General features: G+C 44.0%; 1 protein-coding gene across 2 annotated transcripts in view; it reads left to right on the top strand.

The window, feature by feature from the left end:
• Positions 1-26,351, top strand: part of Pgm5 (phosphoglucomutase 5) — a 187,761-nt gene that overhangs the window by 150,738 nt on the left and 10,672 nt on the right. For both annotated transcript variants that reach the window (NM_001191953.3, XM_063273533.1), the window contains exon 10: positions 10,791-10,925. In NM_001191953.3, the coding sequence (NP_001178882.1) occupies positions 10,791-10,925 (135 nt within the window). The remainder of the gene's footprint in view (positions 1-10,790; positions 10,926-26,351) is intronic.

The following is a 26,351-nucleotide window of genomic DNA, read 5'->3' as shown; positions in this document are numbered from 1 at the left end:
CCATCGTCAGCCTCACCAGCCAACTTCCATCATACCCTTATCAATGAACCATACCTCAGAGACTGTAACAGTGAAGCTACCCATTGCTTTTGCATGTGCCATTGATAGGAGCATGGTTTGTGCGTCTATAAGCAGAACCTTGGGAGTGATTCCGTTGCACTGATGGAGCCCACCAGTAGAGTTGAAGTCTGAAAGTTGGCACCCAAGTATAGTAGTCCTTCTGCATAGCGTAACGGAGTGTGTGAGGAGTGCGAAGTTACCATAAGGATTATATTGTGGTGTTGAGAAACAATCCTCGTGGCAAATATGAAAATATGGTGAAAGTAATTGAGTTGATTCATTCATGTTATTATCCACTGGGTAAGTATTTACCACACAGCTACTGTTTGCTACTCAGCCCTCTGGTCCTGAGAACCCAACAGCATACAGCTGGGATTCTTGCCCTCTGCTTACCTGAGGGTTATCAGGAGAGGCAACTTGAGGGAACTTGTAATTACTATAGAACTTATCAAACATTATTTTGAAAACTTAGTTGGGCATACATATTGGGGGGACTAATGTAGAGAAGGAATCTAGAAAGCTCTTCAGAGGGAGATGACGTTTAAATCATACCAAGAAGAATAAGCAGGAGCTGGCCCAGTGAGATCATTGCATCAAAACTCTGTCTTTCTTTAAAAGAATATAATTATATGGCTGGTTAGCTTTCTTGATGAGATTGATTATAGACAATCTCATGTGGTATTATGATACCTACAATTATAATTTTCCACTTCAACAGTTCTGCAACCCTGTAGTCATGGCAAATGAAAACAACTTGGTTATTTGCTTTGCTAAATATGCCTTTTAGTAGGACATCTTGAAAAGTATTGGAAAAATATTCTCTAGTAGTATCTGATTTCCCTGAGACTTTCCTATTTGTCCTCCAAGCACTAAACACACATAGTCAGTTCTTTAGGGTAATGGTATCATGGTTTCTTGTTAAGTGGGAGGCCCTCCTGCTTCTAGAGACTTCAGTTACAATGAATTAATCTCTCCTGGCAAAAGTTGGTGGGTTTAGGGCTGTCTTCTAAACTGTGAAGAGCCTCTAAGTGTTCCTCAATCACAGGCATCTCATGATTGAAACCCTAGTGTCTCTGGATGGTCATATCATCTCAAAAGGCAAGGTTGAATCTTCTCACAGGAACTAAGAGACAAAGTACTGCTATGACAGGGGTTGGGGATGTGGTGTTATTTCTAAGTCCCTGGTCTCCTAGGCCCAGTGCCAGTGTGATTGATGTAAACAGGGATGGGCAATAATTCCAACCAAGAAGTGAGTGAATGTACACTGTCTGCTTCCACTTGCCCACATTTTATGGCTAGGATTTTGATGAGGAAAATCCAAGCAGCCTCTCATCACTTAAGGCAGTATTTGTTAGATGGGCTCTTTGAGAGAGCATCTGAGGAGTCGTTTGGTTTAATTTTCCCCAAATAATTCTTTCATTCTTTCTGTTGGACCCAACTGGGCTTGTTGATTTTTTTAAAAACTTTTTATGATTATTTTTGAGTTTCACATCATCCCAGTGCCACTCATCTCCCTGTCCCGTCATATCAGCCCTTTGCCCTTGAAATCACCCCTCAAAATAAAACATACCACCGCCACAACAAAGCTTAGAAAACATCTCATTTGTGAAAGCTGTGGTGTGTCACAGTGTGTCCCACAGCAGGCCCCTCTGTCCACACATCTTCATTTGCTAATGTTTGTAGCTGGCCTTTGCTACTTTGAGGGTCCTTTTTTCCCCTACCCTTTATCCTCTCAGTTTCACTCCCTATCACGAGAGAGAGAGAGAGAGAGAGAGAGAGAGAGAGAGAGAGAGAGAGAGAGAGAGATCTGTAAATCTAATTTTCTTTTTGTTTCTTCATTGACCACAACAACTAATAAACCACAACCATCAACCCTGTCTCTCGGGACCCTAGCATTTATATACCTGCTGAAAAGTTCCCAGAATTCCAAATGTCACACAGTCACGGAAACTATCTGCAGCTGGCAAAACCACAGCTCTGCTAGAGCCCGAGGCAAATCATAGTCAGCTGCTGTGAAGCAGCCCCATACCCCACACCTGGGATTAAAACAGAAGCATTCTTATGATATTGGTCTTTTTTAAAAAGAAACAAAAATTTCATAATTCTTACTACAAATGTTTATTGCAATGAGTCATTGGTGTGGTTTGAGATCTTTGGCTTCTGTGATACCATCAACATTGGATCCTCTTTGGGATTCCTCCCAGTTATTCTGTTGTTGCTATGGAGGTCCCACAGCTTGAAACAGCAAGACCTTTTAAAGTGTCCCAACCATTTGCAAATGATATAGATTTTGAGGTGGGCCGATTCATTGCCCTGGATCTGAGCCTGGGTGGTAGCTGAACTGGTCAGCCTGCTGGCTCTCCCTTTTCTGCACCCCCAGGGTGAGCTCTCCAGCACTGCTCTGGCCAGGCCACCCAATGCTGCCATCAGTAAGAGGCTGGGTCAGCTCTCATGCCCTCAAGGTGAGCTCACCTACACCTCCAGAACCAGTTGCACTCTGCTGCCCAGTCAAGGTGTGGAGCTTACTCTCCTAAGTGCTGTAGCCTGTGAAGGGCTGGGTGGTTCTCACACCCTTGGTGCTTGTTCACCCATGCCTTTGTCATAAGGTCCATGTCTTAGTCAGGGTTTCTATTTCTGCACAAATATCATGACCAAGAAGCAAGTTGGGGAGGAAAGGGTTTATTCAGCTTACACTTCCACATTGCTGTTCATCACCAAAGAAGTCAGGACTGGAACTCACACAGGTCAGGAAGCAGGGGCCGATGCAGAGGCCATGGAGGGATGTTACTTACTGGCTTGCTTCCCCTGGCTTGCTCAGCTTGCTCTCTTATAGAACCCAAGACTACCAGCCCAGGGATGGCACCACCTACCATGGACTGGGCCCTCCGCCCTTGATTACTAGTTGAGAAAATGCCTGTAAGACTGGGTTTCATGGAAGCATTTCCTCAAGGGAGGCTCCTTTCTCTGCGATAACTTCAGCTAGTGTCAAGTTGACACATAAAACCAGCCAGTCCACACCAGTTCCACTGTATTGCTCAGGTGAGGTACAGAGCCTGCTCTCCTGAGTGCTACAGCTAGTGATGGGGCAGGGCTAACTCTCCCACTCTCATGACCCAGGCCCAGTTCTCCCAGCTACTCCAGGTCGCAAGGGGGTGAGGGGGTTGAGAATGATCCCCATAGGCTCATATGTTTGAATGCTTGGTCTCTAGTTGGTGAAACTGTTGGGAAGGATTAGAAGGTGTGGCCTTATTGGAGGTGTGTCACTAGGGATGGGATTTGAGGTTTCATAGGCCCACATTATTATATAAGCCTGATACTGATCCCCCCACACGCACAGACACACACATGCATGCACATGCATGCACGCTAATGCTTGTGGATCAGACATGAACACTCAGGTACCTCCAGTGCCATGCCTTTTTGCCTCCTGCCAGGATTCCTGCCATGAAGATCATGGACTCCAGCCACTGGGACCTTGAGTTCCCAAACTAACTAAATATTTTCTTTTGTAAGTTGCCTTAGTCACGGTGTTTAGTCACAGCAGTAGAAAAGGAACTAAGGCAAAGCCTAAATGAGACCATGACTCTGGTACATGGTAACTGCAGATGTACACTTAGTGCACTGTACAAAGGCCTAATGGGCAAGCTAAAGTCCAAGTCCAAAGCTAGCCAAGAGGGGAGGTGCCTTTGCATCCCTTTCCCACCCCGGTGGGGGTCCCATCTTGTAATTCATACAAAGGCTCTGTATGGACTAGCTGCTGCCTTACTCAATTGTGTTTGAACTCATGTTTCCAATTAATGCTATGACTTAAAGAAAGAAACACGGGCAGGTCCATGTAGTTGCTTTTTCCTCGCGTGTTCCATCCAAATCCCCTGCTCTGTGGGCTGCACGTTTTCTTCTACAAAATATGTTTCAGCTGTTACATGGCAATGTTTTTACCTGAGAGCTTTCCAGATAAATGGCCACCATCTCCTATGGGAGATACTATCCACATTAGGCTCAGAGTATCTGCCAAGGTTGTCCTGACTCCATGTTCACATGCCTCGCATGGCCAATTCACTTTACATGTGATGCTGTACCAGATTCCAGGGCCATATGCTGTTTCTCCCTGGAATCCATCCTCCCATCAGCATTTGACTAAGTCAGACGCTGCCAATAGTTGCTGGTAAAGCACAGTTCCCCCTCCTGTCTGGCTGCAATATGGCCTCTACACTCCAAACTAACATCTGGTGGCTCTGCATGGATTTAGCAAGTAACACATCTCCCTGCCTTGATTTACAGGAGGGTTTAGAAAAAAAAAACCCAAACAACCACCCTTCCAACACTCATTTATCAAATGCTTATCAGAAACTTACTCTACATAAGGCTCTGAGCCAGCTTTGAGGACTATACAAATCCGGAGAAAACGGTCAGGCATTTGGCATCTCATGTGATCCACGAACGTGGGTGCTTTCATATTGGGGTGGCATCAGATCATTTGCCTGGAGTCAAAAGATCTAGGGGCCTCTTCCTGTGTTACAGCACTGAACCAGTTTCAACCATTTCCTTTCTCCTCCATAATCAGAGAAGTGGCCAGGACCACATCTGAGGATTTTTAGGTCCCTGAGTGACTAATGACTATTAACAAAGGAACCTTTTATTGCTAAAGAAGTCATTTTGGGGATAGACATGAGGAGAATCATTGGCAGAAGACTGATGAGAGCAACAGTGATTCTGGAGGGCAGGCAATACTCAATCCCTAGGACCTAATAGTAGAAGGAAAGAACCAACTGCCAAAAGTTGTCCTCTGACCTCCACATACGCACTGTAGCATTTGTATACATACCCCACCGCACAAACAAACATGCAACAATAACAAAATATCATAAAAAATAAACAAGTGTGTACCACTGTAAGACACTAGCACTAAGGTTTTATTTGGTAATCATATTCAGAATCATTCAACTCTACTGTAAGAGGAATCATAAGACTTTTATGGTGATTGATACTCTCCAAAGCACTTTTCACATATTTTCTGATGCGATGCTCCCAGCCACCCTATAGGCAAGGCTGTATTATTTCTCATCCGAGTTAGGAAACTAAGGCTTAGAGGGCTTAAACGACTTACTCAAGACCACCAGCTAGCAAGTGGCCAAGCCAGAATTCTAGCCTGGGTGTATCTGGTTGCTATTCCTGAACCATATCCAAACTGCCTGCACACAGTAAATCAAAGAGGGATACATGTGAGGGAGAAAAGCATGTTACTTGGTGTTCGGATGCTGGCTGGGTATTTGTGTAGAGATTGCTGCATGCCGTACGTGATGTTGCAATAGACCTAGAGTGGGCCAGACCCTGCTCTCAGCATTGAGGTGTGCGTTGCAGGCAAATTGGAGGCAACAACTTTTATATCACCCTGGCCCATAACTTACCCTGCCTGCTAAAATAGACAGGTACCTCCCGTATGTCTGTTTGTTTGTCATGGCTGTGTCATTGAGATAGTTTAGCTACTATAGCTGCTGTGGCTACAGAGCAATCTTTCATGGTAGTTCTGGGAATTCCTTAGACTAGTGTTCTAAAAATTAAAAACTGGCATGTAAGCTCAGTCCAGGCATCTGCGGATGAGGCAAAGGACTCACAGAGCAGACACGATTGCAATGGTCCAGACTGACTACAACATCCAACTTACCCAGAAGAGACACTACATCCCAGTGCCCCAGGGATTCCCCATACAAATTCAATCACCGTGTCTAGGCCCAGGGCCTAACACTATTGTTTTGCAAGGACAATTCTCTCTCAGCTAATCCCAGTATGCAGCAAAGTTCACAGTCTTCTCACAACTGCACAGCCAGGAAGCCACACTGGCTCAACTTTAATGCCTTAGACAAACTCGCTTTTTCTTAGGACATTGTAGAAGTGAAGAATGGGCTGGTAAATATCAGAGCTGGCGTGTTTGTAGCATGCCGGTGATTGCTATCTATAACTGTTCAGGTGGAGCCCTTAGCTCCCCGTTCCCCACAAAGAACCTGCATTTGTTTTTGTTTGCCTAAAGATGGAGGATCTTTCAGTGTCTGTTTGGTGAGGTCCCTGGCATTGTCACTCCAGGTATTGAGCATGTAGTGACATTACTTATCAAGTTTCTATGGAGAGTCCACTCTATGCCTGGCATTGTCCTGACTCTGTAGCTAAAATAGAAGTAAACAGAGTATGTGAGTCTCTCCCTCCCAGAGCTAATGAATGACCTGAAGACAAAACACAGTAGGTCAAACGCTTCAGTGTCCGGTTGCCATGGGAACTTGTTTTTTATTCATTTGCTCTGGGCCTTGTCTGTCCGAGAGGATTTATGGCAACAGAAACACATAATGAAGATGTTAGGATATAAATAAGAAACAGAGATCAAGACTGGGGAGTGTATAAATTAGAGTGCCAAGGGCAGAAGAAGAAAAACTCATAGCTTCACAAGTCATGGAGAGCCACTTGGACTCAGCTTCAAGTTTAGTGTTAGGTGCCTGGCAGCCATATTGAGCGGAGAAATATGGTTAGTTACATAGTGTTTCCTGTCAGAAAGCTAAAGACAACCGGTTCCCTGGGGGAAGGAAAGGCTTTCAAAACACTTGGCTTCTGAGAGAGAACCTAACATCTAGCTTTATACCGCCTTGAACAATATTCCTGCAGGACCGTGAAGGCGGACGGAGATAAGACAGTGTGGTGTCGCAGCCTGCACTAAGAGCAAGAATGGCAAACTAAGGTTCCATTCATCAGATGTACGTACAGCAGGAGTAGGTGGTCAGATTTGGGAGGTAGTCCAGGCGCATCCACAGCTGGAACACCTGGGAAATAGAGGGTGGGACCCCGATGATAATCTTCATTGTCGTCATTTCTCTCCACTGAAATTTTGATATGGCAACTGGCCACAACTTTTTGTTTTCTGCTCTAAGGTTGAAGGGTAAATATTCCAGGCTGTGTGCATGATGTAATTGTTTATACCCGAGGCCAGCAGATGATTTTTGTAGAGAACTATATAATAAATATTTTAGGCCTTATACACTAAGTGATCTCTGCCACAATTATTAATCTCTCAAACTATAGTGTAGAAATAGCCACTGACAATTTCTAACTGATTGGGCATGGCTGTGTCCTGATAAAATTTGATTTAAAAAGGGGTGAGGGGTGGACTGACAAATTTTACCTATAGGTAGTCTGTTCCCAACATCTGAAACAACCTAAGAAAAACAACAATAAAAACAAAGGGGAAACATATTATTGTTATTTTTTTTGGGTGAAATAAAGAAATGCTAAGAAGCTAGGAAAGTATTGTTTAATAGTGACTCTGGCCTTACTGTTCTATTCAGAATAAAAATGATTCATGCTGGAAAGAACATGGCTCATGTTTGGACTGCAAATTTATTATGCTTATTGGAAGAAACATGCATACCTCAAGATAATCTAATTTGACTACACATAAAAATAGCACTCATATGGGGTAGTAGCTCTGTTTCTTGTCCCTAAGACCAATCAATACCTAAGAAGAAGCAACTTAAGGGAGGAAGTTTGATTTTGGATCACGGTTGCCGGAGATACAGTCCATCATGGTGGGGAAGGCATGACAGCAGGCACGCAAGGCTACTTGCTGGGGAATGCTGGTGCCCTGATTTCTTTTTCCCTTTTCCTATTTTAATTAGTTGGGATCAAAGCCTATAGGATGGTGCCACCCACAGGTAGAGTGGGTCTTTCCTCCTCAGAGAATCACCTCTGGAAACTCTCTCACAGATGCATTGAGAAGTATGCCTCTTAGGTAATTCTAAGTTAGTCAAGTCAACAATGGATGTCAGCCTTACACGTGGATATGACATTGCAATGTAAGGGTAAGAGGGTTCTGAAAAATCTTGCATTCCATGTAGAAACAGAATTGTGATGGTGCTTGCCTGTACTGGCTTCTCAAACAACACTGATTCCCAGTTGAACCCTTATGGTTGGTGCACTAGGAAAGAGAGATGGTGTGAACTATTCCCAGAAGGTGGATATATGTTATTCACTCCATTACTACCTTTGCAAGGTCAAAATCTCTTCCTTCCTACTGATTTCTAATGGTCTTCTATGTCTGTGGCATGCAGTATAGCCAGAGGGAGAGATTTTATTTATAAAGGCTTAGTTATGAACTTATTACAAACTGATGATTCAATATGACCTGAAATCCGTATATACCTCCTAACTGGCCTAAACCAACCCAGGAGGTTCATTGTGTGAGGCAAGCTATCTCAAAGACTTGAGTCTGGGAAAGGACTGGAAAGAGTAGCCCCAAGTTATTTGGCACTTGTAAAGAAAGGTGCGTCAAGTATTCTTAGGCTTAGAATTGCTTTTAATCAACTAATAGATAAATTATATCACTAGTTCTGGGAGCTGTCAGTGATATACTGGTGTGCCTGCCCCATATTGTGTCAACGAGAATGTAGGGTTAGACATCAGTAACAGGTTTGAAAGCATCGGTGAAAACATCATTGTGAGCATAGCTGTGGGACTTCCAGGGGTCTGTGGTCAGTTTGAATGTAGTTTTGCAGCAGGTATTTTCTGGATAATAGGAAATTCATTCTTTTGCTCCATTTGTGCTTTGGTTGACTGTTCCTCTCTCTAGTGGCAAAAGCTAAGAAACAGGTTTTGATGATTGAAACAGATGACTCCAGGTTTATGAAAAACATGCATTGTATCTTTGCTTTCATATACCTAGGACATAGCCTAGTGCTTACTCCAAAGGGACACTTTTGGGTGTTAATCCAGTAAATAAAAACTAGGACTTGGTTGCCTGATTCCCACTGGTTTGTGTTAGATATTTCTAGAAGAAACAAAAGCTTTGTGTCTGGGATTTGATACAAAACTTTAAAAGGCAGAAAGCCATGCTGATGGGATCAGATGCCCTCCTGTATCAGATGTGGTCAGGTATGAGATGGGGTAAGAAACTTTCAATTAGATTTACATAGCAGGGATGGTGTGGTTTTAGTAATGGACAGATCATAAGTAGCAGGACTAGGGGCCAGGGACATTTTAATTATAATTTATTTATGGAAAATGTCTGACATCAAGGTCACCTAAAACTTTTTTAAAAAGTAGCAACCACCTCTTCTGGGCAGTAGAGTAGAGCTAACCCTGGTGAGCTAAGGGCATGAAGGAAGGGGGATGACTTTGCCCCTTGCCTCCAGCACTGAGTGAGCTAGCCAGGGCAGAGATGGATGAATTATCATAAATCATCCTGGTGATGAGGATGCAGGAGAGCTTGCAGGCTGACTAACTCAGCTACTTCTCAGGTCCATATCCAGGGCTTGGGTCGGTCCACTGCAACATCTACCCCATTTATGATCTCCTGGAGCACACAAAAGGTTTAGCCCTGTAGATCCAAAGCAGCAGGATCTCCATAACACAGGGCAACAGCAAGATATCCAAGAGGAATCCCAATGAGGATGCAGTATTGATGCTGTAGCAGAAACCAGAGGCCTCAAACCAGACCAATGACTCATTGCAATGGACATTTGCAAGCAAAGAAGTATGAACACACTGTGACATACTACAGTTCCCATGGCAAGATTTTTAAAAGTTGTATTTTATTTTCTTTTGGGGAGGGGCTGTAAGGGTGGAGGGCAGATATGAAGGGACTAGGAGATGAGTGGGATTGGGGTACATGATGTGAAATTCACAAAGAATCAATAAAAGGTTTAAAAAAAAGTAGCAACTGGCAGACACCTATTTCTCCTCTTTCTTCCACTGGTCGCTCCAAATACTTTACTGATCAGACTTACTTTATTAGCTGATTTATATTCCATCAGAAGTCAGAATATGATCTTGTGACCATAAAAATATGGTCATATTTTAACTATCCCTATTACTAATGAGAAAAAATACATAGAATAGGGATGTGATGTTCTAGGCTAAAAATGTGAATGTTGGACATCACTCACTGCATCTGGTTATAGCTCTGTCTGTCCCCAAACTGGGGACAGCACTTCTAGGTAACAAAGCAATGGTCATCTGAGAGGGTGGAACAATACTCACACCCTGTGAGGGATGAGGTGGCAATCCTGAGGTAGAACCCATCACTGTGAGAATGGGGAAGGGATAAAGCTAAGCCAAAGAGTATACGGAGATAACCGTACCCTTAAAATGAGATGCTTCTACTTAGCATGTTGGTACACACGTGTAATACCAGCTCTTATAAGTTGGGGACAGGGTCTTGGGGACAGGGCCAGCTTGGGTGACATAGCGAGACTCAGTCTAAAACAGGGGAGTGGGCAGCACTCTTTTTTGCAACTTTTGCAAAAATTTTGCACCCAATTTATTGTAAACTTTTTATTGCAATAGATAATTTGCATAATGCCTAATGCAACCAGGTTTGGAAGGGTGACACCCTGGCTTCGGGAACATTTATTAGATAGCGTCCTGTCCCTGTCTTCTCTACTATTTTTTCAAGTCTAGTATCGCTGGACCCAGAAAGTCTAAGCATATGTTCATAGTTTGGCCCTTCAGTATCTGCCAACGTTAACCACAAAACAACAGAAATAGAATCAAGAAACAAATGGATAACCTCAAGTAGCTTTGGGTCTACCACAGTGTTGTGCTTGGGTGAGCATCCAGAGCCAACTGTAAACAGGCATGGCCCTGACGGGCTTCGGTGTATAGAACTCTTCTGATTTCTGCAGCATGTGTTAGATACCACCGCCGCTGTATTCTCTTGGTAACTGGGCCATTTGCGATGTTCTTTGCCTCAGGGCCTGAGGATCATCTTTTCGGATGCATCACGGCTTATATTCCGGCTCAGTTCCTCCAGTGGTGTTCGGGCCACCATCAGACTGTATGCGGAGAGCTACGAGAGGGATCCCAGCGGTCACGATCAGGAACCACAGGTACAGGATCAGAACTGTGCTCTTGGCACCGTACATGTGTCTTCCCCTTTAGAGCACCCCATAGGCCTTTGAAAGGACATATTGATTACGTTAATGGGAAGCAAGTTGTGTGTGACCCCAAACAAATGTAATGCATTCATTGAAGTGTGGATCTTTTCTGTGGATCTATGCCAGTTTCAGGACAGGATTTCCCAAACAACTTGTCTTCCTTCAATGTTCTGGGTGCTAATAAGGAAAAGGCACATTGTATACATAAGAAAAGCTGAAGTCAAATTTGTTGGATCCTTTATTGTACACACATAACTTATCGATCTTTGGGTGTTAGGAAAACCCTGAATTTGGACCATGGCATTGAGGTGTCCATACAAACACCACTCTGGGCTTCCTCTCTCAAACTGAGGAGAGGAACACTCGGGCCTGTTTCAGCACAAACCACTGTACCTCTGCACTTACTAACACTGCAGACAGACTGGCCAACAGAAAGAACCCACTCTGCCTTTGAGTGCATCGGGATGCTCCTGACTCCATGGTCTTCCTTTAGATCTTGTTTTGCATGTGCTCCCCAGGGTAAAAACATTAGCCACACTTCCTTTTGGAAAAGTGGAAGGGGAGAAATATAGGCTAGTTCTCATCCTATGGTTATTCAGAATTTCCCACTATAATCTGTCACCATTGGGCAACCCCCTTCTCTATTAGTAGTTCAGTCTATTCAGGACGCCTTGCTTTGGGGAATCTCAAAGAACTTGGTCATCACTGTGTTGTGAATTCTTCTACCTGCTCCCAGAACTCAAAGACCTGTAGGAGCAAAATTATTCCAGATGGGGAAGTAGAGGCCTGAGAGGCATTCTCAGAGTGACAGGGGCATGAGTAAGGGAGAGCCCATGCTCAGCGTTTAGTCTAGCCTTTCCTCTCAGGATTATGAGATTTCCATGCCTGAGGTTGGGGGCAGCAGTCATGCTTTGCCAAAAATAATTTTTCGGTGAGCACATTTCAACCAAGATAGTACCAAGACATACAAGAATTAGATGGAGACTTACGTTGTCTTTCCAAATAAAACTGTCTGCTACACCTCGAGTTGAGAACGGGGAAGAAAGGCAGGAGCTGCACACTCGGCGGGGAATGATTTTCCTGGCCTCCACACCTCTGAGTCATTCTGACTTGAGACTTATTTTTTTTTCTTAGCATTTCCCCCCTATTTGCACAGGTCAAGTGGTTAAGACACTTGCTTATTTTTTTTACTTACTTCCCATGCTAGGCTTCTTCCAGGGCATTAGGCCTTCTATATACAAATGAGGTTCCAAGGTGGTCCATAAAAAGCAAATGGCATTTCTGACACAGGTTTTTCTTGAAGCCAAAAATTCCCCAGAGGCCTGCTTTTAGATGGTTGTGTGGGTAGGCAAAACATAAACAGGACTTGTTTTAGTTCCCATTACTGCCTATTTTCCACCCTGTTGGTTTACAAATTTGCCAGTCCGAGTAGGAAACCCTTTCTTGGTGTTGTTTTTCAGATCTCAGTCATTTTCTCCTCTTCCAATACAAGCAAGAGTCTTTCCCCAGGCCCAACTCGATGGGGCTGAGTACATTTATTTTAGCACATGATCTAGCTAAAAGTTCTGTATTAAAATAGAATTCCTGATTAAAATAGCACATAGCATTGACTCACTGACTGAAGCCCTATTGCATAATACATTGGAATCATGATATAATAGTCAAGATTTAAAAGAATTCTAACCTCATAAGGGAAGGAGGGGTGGAGTAAAGGAGAAGGGGGGAGAGGGGAAAGAAGGGAGGAGAGGAAAAGGGAAGGGAGGGAAGTCAGGCACAGTGGCTTACCCACATTAACCACTGTTTAGATCCATCTAGGCCCTTCCATGGAGGTTTCAAGGTTTCAGGGAAATGTCGCTTCTTGGCACAAACGGCTCTTTCCTTCTAAGAATTCCAAGAGGAAAAGGCATTGGTTAACCATTAGCAGAGATAAAGATATGACACTGTGAAGCTGCTGGGTCACTCCTGACAAGCGGCTTAAAAGGCAAGGACTGGTTTGTTCATCCTTAGAGTCTACAGCTTCACTTCTGTCATCTGGATTGCAGCGAACACATCTCTGTGTGAGAGTGCATGTGTGAGAGTGCATGTGTATATGCACAAGTGCGTGTGCACACACACATATACACACCACACACACACCACACACATACACACACACATACACACATATACACACACAAACACACACACAAACACACACCACACACATACACACACACATACACACATATACACACACAAACACACACACAAACACACACCACACACATACACACACACAAACACACACCACACACATACACACACACAAACACACACATACACACACAAACACACACACCACACACATACACACACACCACACACATACACACCACACACACACAGCACACACACAACACACACACACCACACACCACACACACCACACACCACACACACACACACCACACACCACACACACACACACACACCATACACCACACACCACACACACATACACCACACACCACACACACCACACACACCACACACCACACACACACACACACACACCACACACCACACACACATACACCACACATACACACACGTACACACACACACACACACACACACACACACACACCTTACCTGTTAAAGTCCTCTCTAGTCTACACTTCTGTTAAGTAACTGTGTATGTTTAACCCACCCCAATGCTGTAGGGTTCTGGTCATTTCGTAGGAGAACAGCGTTCCCTTCAGTTCCTTTATTGGTATCTATTTCACTTTGCACATGAATTGTTTCTTTCTCCGACATTTAAAGAACAAGAATGAGGCAGCTTTAAACATCCAGACTTGTTACCTGGAGGAGGAAGTGTTCAAATTAACCTAGTGATTTCACTAGGAAACCCAGTGATGTAATCAGTAGTCCTGCTACTCCCCACCCCTACAGCTACTCTACCCTACAGCTAGAGTTTCGGCTGAGTCTTTTGTAGAGGTGATGGTGTTGCTTGTTTTAAGTTGATGTCAAGTAATCATCGTACCTACAGCAAACTGTTTAAAACTAGTGTATTCATGCAGCTCTGGTTGGTGGTGAGGGAAGGAAGGAAGGACCTGAGGAAGGCCCTGGGAGGGGAGGTGGTTTGCACAGCTTTGGTCTTTGCTATATTCGGAAAGTCCTGCCAAGGGAAGATGCTGAAATATGACATCGTTTCCAAACACAGTGACTTTAATTGTACTGGCAATCAGGCCCCTAATGAGCTCTCAAACCAGCTGGTGGGAATTTGTAAAAAGTGTTGGGCTGAAATGATTTAAATTCATAGGTAACTAGAAACAATATGGCCGTTCCCATATTCCTTCCTTCTCACTTCTCATCTGGATTGCCAAACATTCTGTTCACTTTCTTCCCTTGTCCTCAGAAGCCTATGGGTGGAGTAGCTTAATGCACAAAAGACAGCCAAAGGGAAAAGGAAGATGGCTTTAGGAAGGACTAGGTTAATCAGAGAATGAAGGTCAGCTTGGGACTTATCAAGATGTAACCACACCCTAGCCCATTCCAACCTTGGGAAGGAGCCAATACTCTTGAACCTTCCTTGAAACTAGTGACTGGATGTGTTTTTGATTATCTGCACCCAGCAGAAGAGTACCTAAAGCACCAGGAGTTTCTGTGTTTGTTTTGTTTAATTCGTGTGTCAAACCTAAGCACACCTACCGTTTTGTTCTCACAGTTCTTATAATAATTTATAGTTCAGAAATAGACAGTGCAGAGCCATGTTTTTGTGTATGGAGCGGATGTCCAGACTGGGGCTCTTTTGAGAGTGAAGGTATCTATTAATGCTTATGTTGACATTGGCCGTCATCCACTGGCCGTGTGGCTACTCCACCTACATACTGCCATGCTGTTGTAGAACTGCATGTCTTCTTAGGGTGGGGCCTTCTGAGAAACAGGTAAGGAGGGAAGAGTTAGGTCAGAGAAGTTCAGCCCAGACTGCCATCAGAACCTCTTGGAAAGACCTACAGAAACGTTGACAACAGACCCACGTTTAGAGATTCCGTTTCCAGAGTCGGGACTTGAGATTTGCCAAGATGCTTCTAACCTTGGTTTTTTGACTGTATCAGTTAAGCAATGTGCCAATGTATCGATCCTAGATACTTAAGTACTCTGTTTCTGTGATCCCTCACTTCACTGCCCCCTGGTGGGATTATTGTTAACCCCACTGGCTGGAAATAAGACCACTACCACAACTTGGTGCCAAATTTGAAGCAAGCTTTAATTAAATACTGGCCAGGAGGATGGGTGCTAGTCAGGCATGCTCTCGGGTTCCCAGGAAATGGCCTGAGTCCCATTTGGCAGGGGTTTTGAAAGGCAACCCTATAAGGCCTCTGTATTTTCCATCAGGTCCAGTCAGAGGCAAGCCTACAGCCTACAGTGATAAAGCACAACTGGCGGGGTTGGTTCAACAAACTTGCTTAGGGGATTGAAAACATGTGGCTTGTTATTTCCCAAGAACTACAGTTCCCAGCATTCCCCCTATCTTATCCTTGGACAAGCGGGGCCTACAGGTTAATGCCATAATTATCATCCAGTTTTCCAACTGTGGAAACCCTGAAAGGGAGTTGTTTCTTTCCGTGGACCATTTCTGGATTGCTTTTGTTTTAAGAAAGACTTCATGTCAGACAAATCGTTAAGTCCAAAGGGGTGCAGATTTCTCACCCGAGCTTGAGTTCGATGTAGCATCTGGAAGTTTAGTTCAATTTTATTAAGAAGTTTGCCTTCAAAGCCGGGGGGTTCTACATTCATCAACTCCCTGAGCCTCTATCATCGACTGGGTCCCACGAACTCAGTAAAATTCAATGCAGTCTCACCTGACCTCAGGAGAGGGCTCCAGTGGACTGTAACTAGTATGTTCCAGAAGTTACAGCTCAGGGATGGCCAAGAAACACTTGTGCAGGGCCAGTTATGGGGATCGGGGGGAGAATGAGTAGGATCCGTTCCCTCTAATAATACCCTTCCCCTCCACAACAGCTCAGTGAGGCTCTAGTGCCCACCTTCCCATGTGTTCTCCCAACCCTCTTCAGGGGCATCATGGAGGCTTCATTACTCAAATTTGATCGATAAAGCCAATGCCCTCGATTGTTGAGATCATCCTAGGAGTCAGGGAGTCACAAATTCTAACTGTCTAACCGCATGGGTGTGTCCTTGTCAGACAGCTCCCAATCTGAACATACATGAGATTATAAAGATGCATGTGGGTAGAGTAAATCAGTATAAATATATGATAACCCAGGAAATCCCAACAGTGTTAAATCTATGCCAGGAACACAAGCATATATGGTTTTTTTTTTTCTCGCCATTTTAGACACAGAAATATGGGCAAATGACGAGATTTCTTCCACTTACTTTATATCAGCCACAAGTAGCTTTTTATAATGTTATTGAAAGAATAGAATAATGTTCTAAATGCATGCCGGTTGTGTTTTATAGCTCATGAATAGTCTGGAATTATTAGTTGAAAACCTGAAGGATAGAATTAGAGATAGGGATACTTATGATGTAGGAGTCGGGGATCATGACAGACTTCAAAATGACACAATATGCATTAACTTAGCAGATGTGATGAAAATGTGTGTGGATGCAAATGTATATACATGTGTATTTGTATGTCTGAGGAAGAGAGTGAGAACACGGTTTTAGAGTCATATGTTAAGCATATAATAAATCCACAAGCAGAGACTTCATTTTTCCCTTTCTTCTTAGAATTTAGTATGTGTGGCAGTAATGTGGCCCAGAGCATGAGGGAGAATTGATGCAGAGAGAGTTTAGAGAAGAAACACATGGCGAAAGAGTTGGGCTATAAACTCTATGGCCAATTTAAGGAGCTAGCTCATTTCCTTGGAAGAGACAGATGACCCAGACATCTTCAGAAATTTAAAAATAATACGAGGTGGCGACAGATGACCAGCTGTTCGCCAGGGTTAATGAATATGAAATTTGAGGAAATAAACTGGAGCTGTAGGGGAAGAGGTTCAGATAGACTGTCTGGGCTGTTTCTCAACAGTGACTTTCCCACCAGCCCAGCTAGCATAGCCAGTTTGAGCTTTTCTAGAAACCTCTATAATCATGAAGATTCACATAATAATTTTAAAATATGGGCAAGGATGCAGAGATCGGATAAAATAATGCTTCAAAGCATGTTTTCAGTCTTAAAATGCTAATTCTGCTGAGAGAGAGGGAGAGGGAAAAGGGAGAGAGGGAGAGAGGGAGAGAAGGAGAGAGAAGGAGGGAGGGAGGGAGAGAGAGACAGAGAGAGAGGGAGAAGGAGGGAGGGAGGGAGGGAGGGAGAGAGAGAGAGAGAGAGAGAGAGAGAGAGAGAGAGAGAGAGAGAGAGAGGAGATCATGTTCAAGCTACTGGGCGGGTTAGATTTCCCTCTAGTGGTGTAGAAAACAACTGACCACCTTTCACAAATCCCCCACTTGAAGCAGAATTAATCTTTCAATAAAGAAAACAGTTATGTACATTTTATTGTTGTTGTTGTTGATGTTACTATCTTGTTTGTCTGTGGTGTGTGAGTGTGTGTGTGTGGGGTGTCCATGTTGGGTGATGGAGATCTAAAGTTAGGTCCTTGTGTTTGCACAGCAAGCATTAACCCACAAAGCCATCTTCCCAGCTCTGTTGTCTAGGTTCTGTTATATTTCTGCTGGGTTAGTTGAGTTACTTCCTGAGAAAAACCAAAATGCAATCAAGCGAACCATCAGACCCAAAATCCTCCCTTTTCTGGCCTTGAATTTGAAATCTGGACTCCAACTCAGTCATTCTGTTTGTTATTTCCCTGGTGTTGAGAGGCCTCCTTGGATAACCAACAATCTGAGGACGTGTCAAACCTGCTTTGGGCTGGGAGTTTGGCTCATGTTTCCCAGGGTGTCACACACCAGTGCTCTCTAGAGTTTTGATGACAATGAGTCTTTCCTGAAACCAGCCTTTGTGGTCAGACTATTCCTCAGGGTACTGCATGTGTCATGGCCTTGTCCACCCACACTGTGCACTACCCGGAACTTAAGAGAGGATTGACCCTGTCTATGCATGCCCCTCTGTCAGTCCTGCAGCAGGGCCGTGCCACATCTCCTTTACAGCAGTACAAACTGAAGAGACCCTCTTTCCAAACCTCATGACAGAATCTCCAGTTGCCAATCTGTTATAAGAGCTATAAGAGCCGCAAGGCCCTGGGTTCGATCCCCAGCTCCGAAAAAAAAGAACCAAAAAAAAAAAAAAAAAAAGAGCTATAAGAGCAGAACATGGAAGAGTTGAACGTTAGGGATTGACCTTGCTTTTGGGTCTGGGCTAGCTTAAGGTTTAGAAATCTTAAAGATTAAAAAAAAAAAAAGAGAGAGAGAGAGAGACATGATGCTCTCATTTGACACATGTAGTTCAAAACAAAAGCAGAACTGGCTTCTAAAGGAGTGAAGGAAATATAACCATCTGGTGCTATCCTGCTTTTTTAAAATTAAGATACAACTCTACACAGGTTTAAGTTGAGCCCCTGCGTTGCTGTGTCCCAAGTCCATGTTTAACTGGTTGTTGGTTAACCCTGCACTATTTACGTCTACAAATCATCAAATCTTGCTGGATCTTGTTTACTCAGCCTCGGAAAGCATGAATGAATTTGTGCTGGTCATTCAAGTACAGGTCACTAGTCACAGCTCCTCTTGCCAGATGATAGGTTAGACAGACTTCGGTCAGCACAATTGGCTTTTCTAATAACATCTTTAGTCCTGCCCAGCTAGACAGCACAACAAAATTTCACCACCTTTTCATAGAAAGCTGCACAAGTAAATAGTTGGCTGTGTTCAAAAACAGGAGTGTATCCCAGAAAGTGGATGCTAACAGGGAACTGGTCAGTGGCTGAGACCTTTGATGGAAAGCCCCGGACTTGATGTAACCAGCTGGCAGCTGGAGAGGGCCCTACTAGGCTTTACCTTGTACACCAGTGTGTGACAGCACCCACTGCCAGAGTAGAGATCAGCTGGCTTGACTCTCCTTAGACTCTTGGCTGGTTTTATGGTTGCCATCCCAGTGCCGTATCGATACATCATGTGCAAGATAAACAACAGGGAGTCCCTTGTTCTCGTTTTTTGCCTCCCAGTAATGCTGGAATCTAAGAGGAGCTCAGAGTGGTGGTGGTGATGGTGAGGCGGGGGGGTGGGGGTATTTTGATGGCAGAATGCCTAAGTCTTGAGAAGAAGGAAAGCAAAGAGTAATGACGTTCAGGTTGGAGTTTGGAATGGGAGAGGCTCAGAACTGAGCCCATCTATTGGTAGAAATTGTCATGTGCAACACTGTTTGGTTGGCTGGAACCTGTGTACTCCATGCTTCACGGCTTAGCAATTAAAGTTAGATGAGACTGAAGTGGAAACTTAAGGGCTCTTTGAAAAGTCAGTTGTGTCAGACGGTGTTTTGCTGGGGCAGACATGTGAAGGAGTGTTCTCCTGACGCAGACACGGGTGAAAGGATGTTCTGCTAAAACGGGCATGTAAAAGGACATGTGATAAAGGATTCTTTGCTAACAGCAAGCATGTATTGGTCAGCCTGACATCGTATAGTCGAGTTCCATTTGTCGGGACTCCATAGAGAGAAACTCACCAAAAACCTTCTGGTGGTGTGCTGCAGTTTCTTGCTGCTTCTGTGGACTCGCGCTGATTGGCAGAGTGATGTCAGCTGAGACAGATGCACATGCTGAGGCAAGACCTGTGGAGGACACGTGATGTTTGGAGACAGTATAAATAGGACTCGATGGATGGTGATGGAGACTAGGACTTGATGGATGGTGATGGAGACTGAACTTGGCTTGCTTATAGAGCTAGCTGTGGAACACTTGTGGGTCTCTGCTCTTTACTTCGCCGAGAGAGGCACAGCCGAGAACTTCTCCTGGCCTCCCTCCGGGTCCCTCCAGGTCCCTCCGGGGGACTGGAGCTGAGGCTGAGGCCTGGCTGGCTCTGCTAGGCAGTGCCACTGCTGCTGTTTCATGTTTGCTATTCCGACTCGACTGAACTGGACTGCATCTGTGAAGTGTTTGCGAGTGGATCGAGCTGCCGCTGCCTGCTGACCTGTGAACTGGACCGCCCATTTCCAGACAACACAGATGGGAGTTGCTCCAAGGAACCCATCTAAACAGGTCCACTCCCCCCACCCCACCCCCACACCTTATCTTTTCTTTTCCACTATCTCTAGTGGGAGATGGGCTAGCAGGGAGGTTAAACCATTTAAGAATCATCATTAAAAGTAGTTTTGAAAAAATTAAAGTTACATGAGACCATGAGAGTGGCTTAAAATGATGGTTCTATTATTGCTGGATACGGAAGGGCCAGCAAATCGGGCGAGAACTGCCAGTGACCCAGTGGTTTATTATTCACTGCCCTGAAGAGGAGAGGACACACATGCCCCACAAGATCACACGGAATGTACGGGGGTGGGGGGCAGCTGGGAGGCAGAAGAGGCAAAGGGAAAGCTTCAGCTGATGTCTCTATTAATTTTCTGTGGTAAATGAAGACTAGGCCAGGCAGGCAAGTTCAGGATTGATTAGTTCAAATAATTCCAGGAAACTCTGTTCTGGAACATAGGTCCTGTCCCTACTGGCCTTGTATCTAGCTTTAGGAGATGCAGGGCAGGAAAATAGTGGCCTAGTTATGAAATTAATGAAGGAAGTCACTGGCCTGCAAGTGGAGGGCACTCCAGAGAGGCCCTGAGATATCAAAGAATTGGAATAAATAGATGAGCTGAACACAGAGAGAAAATGGTAAAACCAGCCAGTTCTTCGGGTGGCTAAAATTTGGAAAAATTCTCCCACAAAGGTCTTTTTCATTTTTTTTTTATAACATATTGTCAGAGTCAGATTGCTGGTCTGTGGATCAGAGGTCAAGTCAGAGGTGTGGTTTCAGCTGTTTCTTCCATTTTCCAGGTCCATGAGACCGCATAGCTGAGCTTGTTTGAACGTCTGCCATTCTCTCAGTTAATCAGAGCATTCAGATACCTTTCATTTGGGGGGATTTTTACAGTAACATGGACTGTGGAGATGGCTCAGTGGTCAGACCACTGGTTGCTCTTCCAGAGGACCAGGGTTTAATTCCCAGCACCTGCAAATGCAGCTCACAGTATCTCCAGTTCTGGGGGGAACCTGATACCCTCACACAGACATACATATGGACAAAATGTTTATGCACATTTAAAAAATAAATCATTTGTGCAAATCTGATTATTCCTATAAACAGCTTGCCCAATTCATGGCTCATGAATTTGCTTAAATGCCAGTTTTCATTATTGTTCCTATTATTATTATTATTATTATTATATTATCATTATTATAACAGTATGAACAAGATTCTGCTCACATGAGGATAAAAGATTCTCAAGATACTTAGTAACTTTTTTAAAAAATGGGAATAACCTGTGATTAGCGTCTAACTGGGTCTAAGGAGGCTTCCCTCGGAGCCATAACCTGGATCTTGCAAGAGGTCTTAAGCCCTTCTGCATTCTTTTCATACTGTGCTATGGGGAAGGTTTTGAACTGAACTTAAGTCTCTGCTCGCTCACTTTTACCATCCTTTAGGGCTCCCATATCCATGGAGAGTGTGGAGCAAATTCACTGTCTTCCTGGCTTAGAGCAAGGTGCACTGAGTTGGGCTTCCAATAATCCGATTTCTCTAAGAGAAATCACCCGTAGGCCGTTTCTAACCCATGAACATCAACACTAGAGTGGGTGGGAGGTAGAGGGTGGGTTCATCAAAGGACGAATTTCTGAAGTCTCTAATGCTGGCCACCAGGCACGTGCTGGTTAAACTTACAGAGCTGAACAGAAAAATCAGTCTCCGAGAGCAGCGGCCAGCAAGCATACTCCACAAAGGATGGTTAGTAAATCATAGGGCTTTGCTAACTGCATTCATTTGCAAGAGCTGGTGTAACAGAGCACCACAGACTGGTGGCTTGAATAAGAGAAAGTCACCATGCCACAATTCTGGAGAGTTCAAGAGCCAGGTATCAGAAGGGTTGTTTCCTTCTAGTAGACTGTTTCTCAACCCTTTGATATTTACAGCATGAGTTACTACAGTAGCAAAATCACAGGAATGAAGTAGCAACCAAATAATTTTATTTTTGGTGAGTCGCCACAACACAAGGACTGCTTTTAAAGGGTGGTAGCCTTAGAAAGGCTGAGAACCACTTATCTATTGGCTCTAAGGAAATGGACTGTGTAAGCCCTCCATTCTTGGTGTGAACACGGCTGTCTTCTCTGCCTCTGGAATTATTTCTTCTCCTTGTGTTTCTATGTCCAAATCTGCTCTTTGTATAAGAATATTAGTCGTATTACTCAGCTTTCCACTACTGTGACAAAATACACAAGACAGTTAACTTATAAGGAGAAAAGCCTTTGGCTCCTGGTTCCAGCGGCTTTAGTCCATGGATGATTGACTCTACTGTCTTCAAGCAGAGGCAGCACGTCAGTATGGGAGATGTGTGGCCAAGCAAAACTGCTTCCCTCATGATGGTCAGGAAGCAAAAAGAACAGGAGGAGCTACTGTTGAAATAGTCCCTTTAGTGGCAAGTGCTTGGCGTTCTTTCTTTTACTATAAACTCTACTTCCTGTTGGTGCCACAGACTGAGACTGAGGATTTAACAAATGGGCGTTTGGCAGACATCTGAAATTCAAATAATAGCACATGTCAAAATGCAGTTAGTGGCCTTGGTTCAGCTTGATGACGTCTGTCTCCAAGTAAGGTGGCGCTGACATTTGGAACTTCAACGTAGGATGTTGGGGGAGGCAGGCACAATTTAACCCAGGACCCTGGTCACATGGTCAGTGTGCAGCTTCTTGACTGCTACCAAAAGCAAACCCAGGTATATATGAACGAAACAGTGAGGCTGGGATCCCAAGAAGATCATATCTTTATGGGCACCAAAACTTGAATTTCAAATTTTATCCTGTCAAGATGCCTTTGGATAATTAAAAAACAATCAGTGAATAGCATAAAAATCAGTTTTAGTTCACAGGCTATACCCGAACGGAGTGGAGGCCAGGTTCAGATCATGGACTGCATAATTCGAGCCTTCGCCTTACGGCCTCTGAATGTAACAGCTGCATGGGTTCAGGTTACATTAGTGATGCATGGACCCAAATGTCTTTGTCTAAATATTTTATTTTATAAAGGGTAAAATTACAGGGCTGGAAAGATGGATCCGTGGTTATGAGCACTGTCTGCTCTTCCAGGTGACCTGGGTTCAGTTCTCAACATCTACATGACAATTCACAGCTGTCTGTGACTCTGCTCCCAGGGGACCCAGTGACCCTCTTCTGGTCTCTGTAGGTACACAGACATGTTCAGGCCAATACTAGTACACATAAAATTAAAAATAGGTAAAATATTTTAAAAAGAAAAACTACACTAGTATTTATGTGTGTTTGTGAATCTGGATAAATGTCAAGATTTTATAAAAATCTGCAAAGTTGGCCTAATGAGATTAAACTTCTTAGCTTTTGATTATAACCAAACATGGAAATGTTTTAGAATATGTTTGTTTTTTGAAGTCTAATTTTTTTCAGGTATTTTGTTTCCCTATTGTAAAGTTTCTTCTTCTTCCTCCTCCTAGTCCCCCTCCTCCTCCTCTTCCTCTCCTTCTCCTTCTTCTCTTTAAGCAGTTGCTTCAACATGATTTTTAGAGGAAAAATGTTACCTATGCCAGAAGAAAAGGATTAAATGGGATGGAAAAAGAAAAGTTTGGTTGCTATTTGTGTCAAACTGTTAGACACACACGGGCACTTCAGCAGCTCCCCAAGTGATACTAGTATGAACAAACTTCCCTTGGAGGATCCTGAGGGACAGATGCCTTAAATGGTAACTCCCATACTCACATCCAAAGTCAGTGTCCCCCACAAGCGATGAGTCTGTCTGTCCTCGTTTTCTGTCCTTTGCTTTAGGCACATCCTTGGGAGCTACCGTCAGGATGGTCAGTTCCCAAAATGCCGAGACACTTTGACGATGTAACCCTGAGACCCTGCAGCTGGACACGTCCTGCTGTCCTTCACTCTGAGGGTGTTTGTGACCGTGACTCAAGCCTTTTAATTCCACTTGTGTGAACATTGTCTAGTTCATACTAACAGGGTTCAGGATTTGCAGTTTTGGCAAATTCACTTTTAACGAGTGAAAAATGATAAGGAATTACAAAACAAGTATATTTTTATGTTTATCGAACTACTTGGAAATTTGACTACCCATAGGATTCTGGATCCCCGGCAGCAGGTGCTGCTTAGAATTGCAGGCCCAAGCCCCCTCTCAGACCTACTGAACAGGTCTGTAGTGTTATAAGCTTGCAGGTGACCCACGAGTACTCAGAGAAGCCTTCAGTAGATGACCTTTGAGATTTCCATACTTCTGCCTTTCCTTAGCAGGATTGGCTCTCCTTCCAGGTAAAGCCTCAAATGCCAACCCAACCACCATGCACTTCCGAGGGTTACTTAGCCTCTGCCGGTCCTTCCTATAGCTGGAAAAACCTACACCCAAGAAAAAATTATTTCCGAGGCCCTTGGAAGAGTTGTTCCTGCTTTTCAGGTCAATTCACAAAAGGGGAAACAAGAAGACCAGTTTCCGCTTTGCATCTCCATAGAAACCTTACCTCAGTGTCAATCCACAAGTGAGCTTGTTTTCTTTGCTATCTTAGCTAAGCTGTGAAACTCAAAATAAGCCCTGGGTGAAGTGAAGAAACTTCTAATTTGATGTTTTTCCAAGACACGGAAGTCTTGCTAAATTTGTTGGTAGACAGTCTAGCACAACTCGCATTACTAGGAGAAGGGCAATTATTTAAAACACTTCGGGTCTGAATGACAGCTGAGTCTTAAAGGCACAGAACATGAGAAGAGCCATGCTCCTGTGACTAAGTACACATAAAATGTAGAGTGGCCCTCCATGAACCCCACTGATGGCTTTGCACTGCAGGGAAGACTCCTTAGCTGTGGGGCTTCTTCCCATCCTTTGGTGCTATGGCGCTATACTACATGTCACCCAAAAATACAGGGTTGCTCCTCCACCTCTGAAAACTGCCTGGAACCCCCAGAGCACTCTCCATCTGGCCCAGAATTACTAAAAACCAACCCACTTCCTAGAGCTTATCCTACAGTGCTACAATCCCAAACTAGCAGGAAATTAAGCCTAATTCTGACCCCTTTGTCTCCAGATCTCTTCCAGTAGACTGGCTCTTAGAACGCAGCATCCTGTAGGTGCTGCAGACAGGCACACCAGCTGTGGGAAACAGGCTCTGGGAAAACAGCCTACAGAGTCTGTTAACTCTCCCCCAGAGAGACACTGTTACCAGTCCAAGATGGCCTCACCATGGGGCGGCTTGAAAGGACATGGTGGTGCTGGGCCTCCAACATGGAAGCAATTCAGGTCCTCGCCTGGGCCCGGGCAGTTTCTCAGAGAGGAAAAGAGAGCTGGTGTTTTCAGGACTCCTCTCAGTGGAAACCCTCCTTGCTAATGCAGCCCCAGGGCCTGGGCATCTCTGTTAAGCTCATCTCTCCCACAGCGGTTTGTCTGCTTCGTTCTCCCTTTCTTTTGCTTACAAATATTTATTTAGTAAAATAAAGCAGACAGTTCTCTGTTTTGGTTGTCTTTGTCTTCTAGTTTGGGTGTCAATAGTAAGTTAAAATACATATATTGCAAAGGAAATGATTGACCCATCTAGTGACATCTGAATATCACTTTGTAGCCTAATCACTCCTTATTTTGACCTCTCCCTATATTTCTCCTTTATATTCTATGGTCCATCTGGACTAAATACCTAGATCCTAATATTACCATCCCCAGATGTTTAAAACCTTGATTTGGTGATGTTTTGATTTACAAAGAACATTTCTGTCACCCTATAACTTTTTAATTACCCACCCACAGAAATAGAATGTTTGACAGGAAAGTAGATAGATTTTTTTCTCATTTACAAAGTTCATGAAGAATAAATAGAAATATTACTTATCTCTGAGAGACGACTCAAAGACTGTCTCAGTGCTTTTTCTTTTGGCTTCAGTGTACCTGGGGAGGACTAGGGTGCATGGGGACAGTTGTAGGTTACAGTTCTATGCCCGAGTCACGGTCAGTTCAGAGTGGTTCATGCTGAGTTTACACCACTGGGACAGCGCAGTGGGGAAGGGATCTCAGTTTCTCCCCCTCTACAGGTTCCTGGGCTCCATGTATATAACCTGTCAGCCTACCCTAGTGGCTGAGAATCTGTGCTGGAAAAAGAGAAAAAAAATCAGAATGTTCTAGATCTTCGGTTCTGTAATTATCCAGGTATAATCCTTGCTTCCTCACTGGCCACACATACTGGCATTATTTCAGTGCCTCTGTCCCATTATTGCTTGTTAA

This window comes from Rattus norvegicus, chromosome 1 (genome assembly GCF_036323735.1).
Source record: "Rattus norvegicus strain BN/NHsdMcwi chromosome 1, GRCr8, whole genome shotgun sequence".
Taxonomy (NCBI): Eukaryota; Metazoa; Chordata; class Mammalia; order Rodentia; family Muridae; genus Rattus; species Rattus norvegicus.
This window is presented reverse-complemented; position numbering and strand designations above follow the sequence as displayed.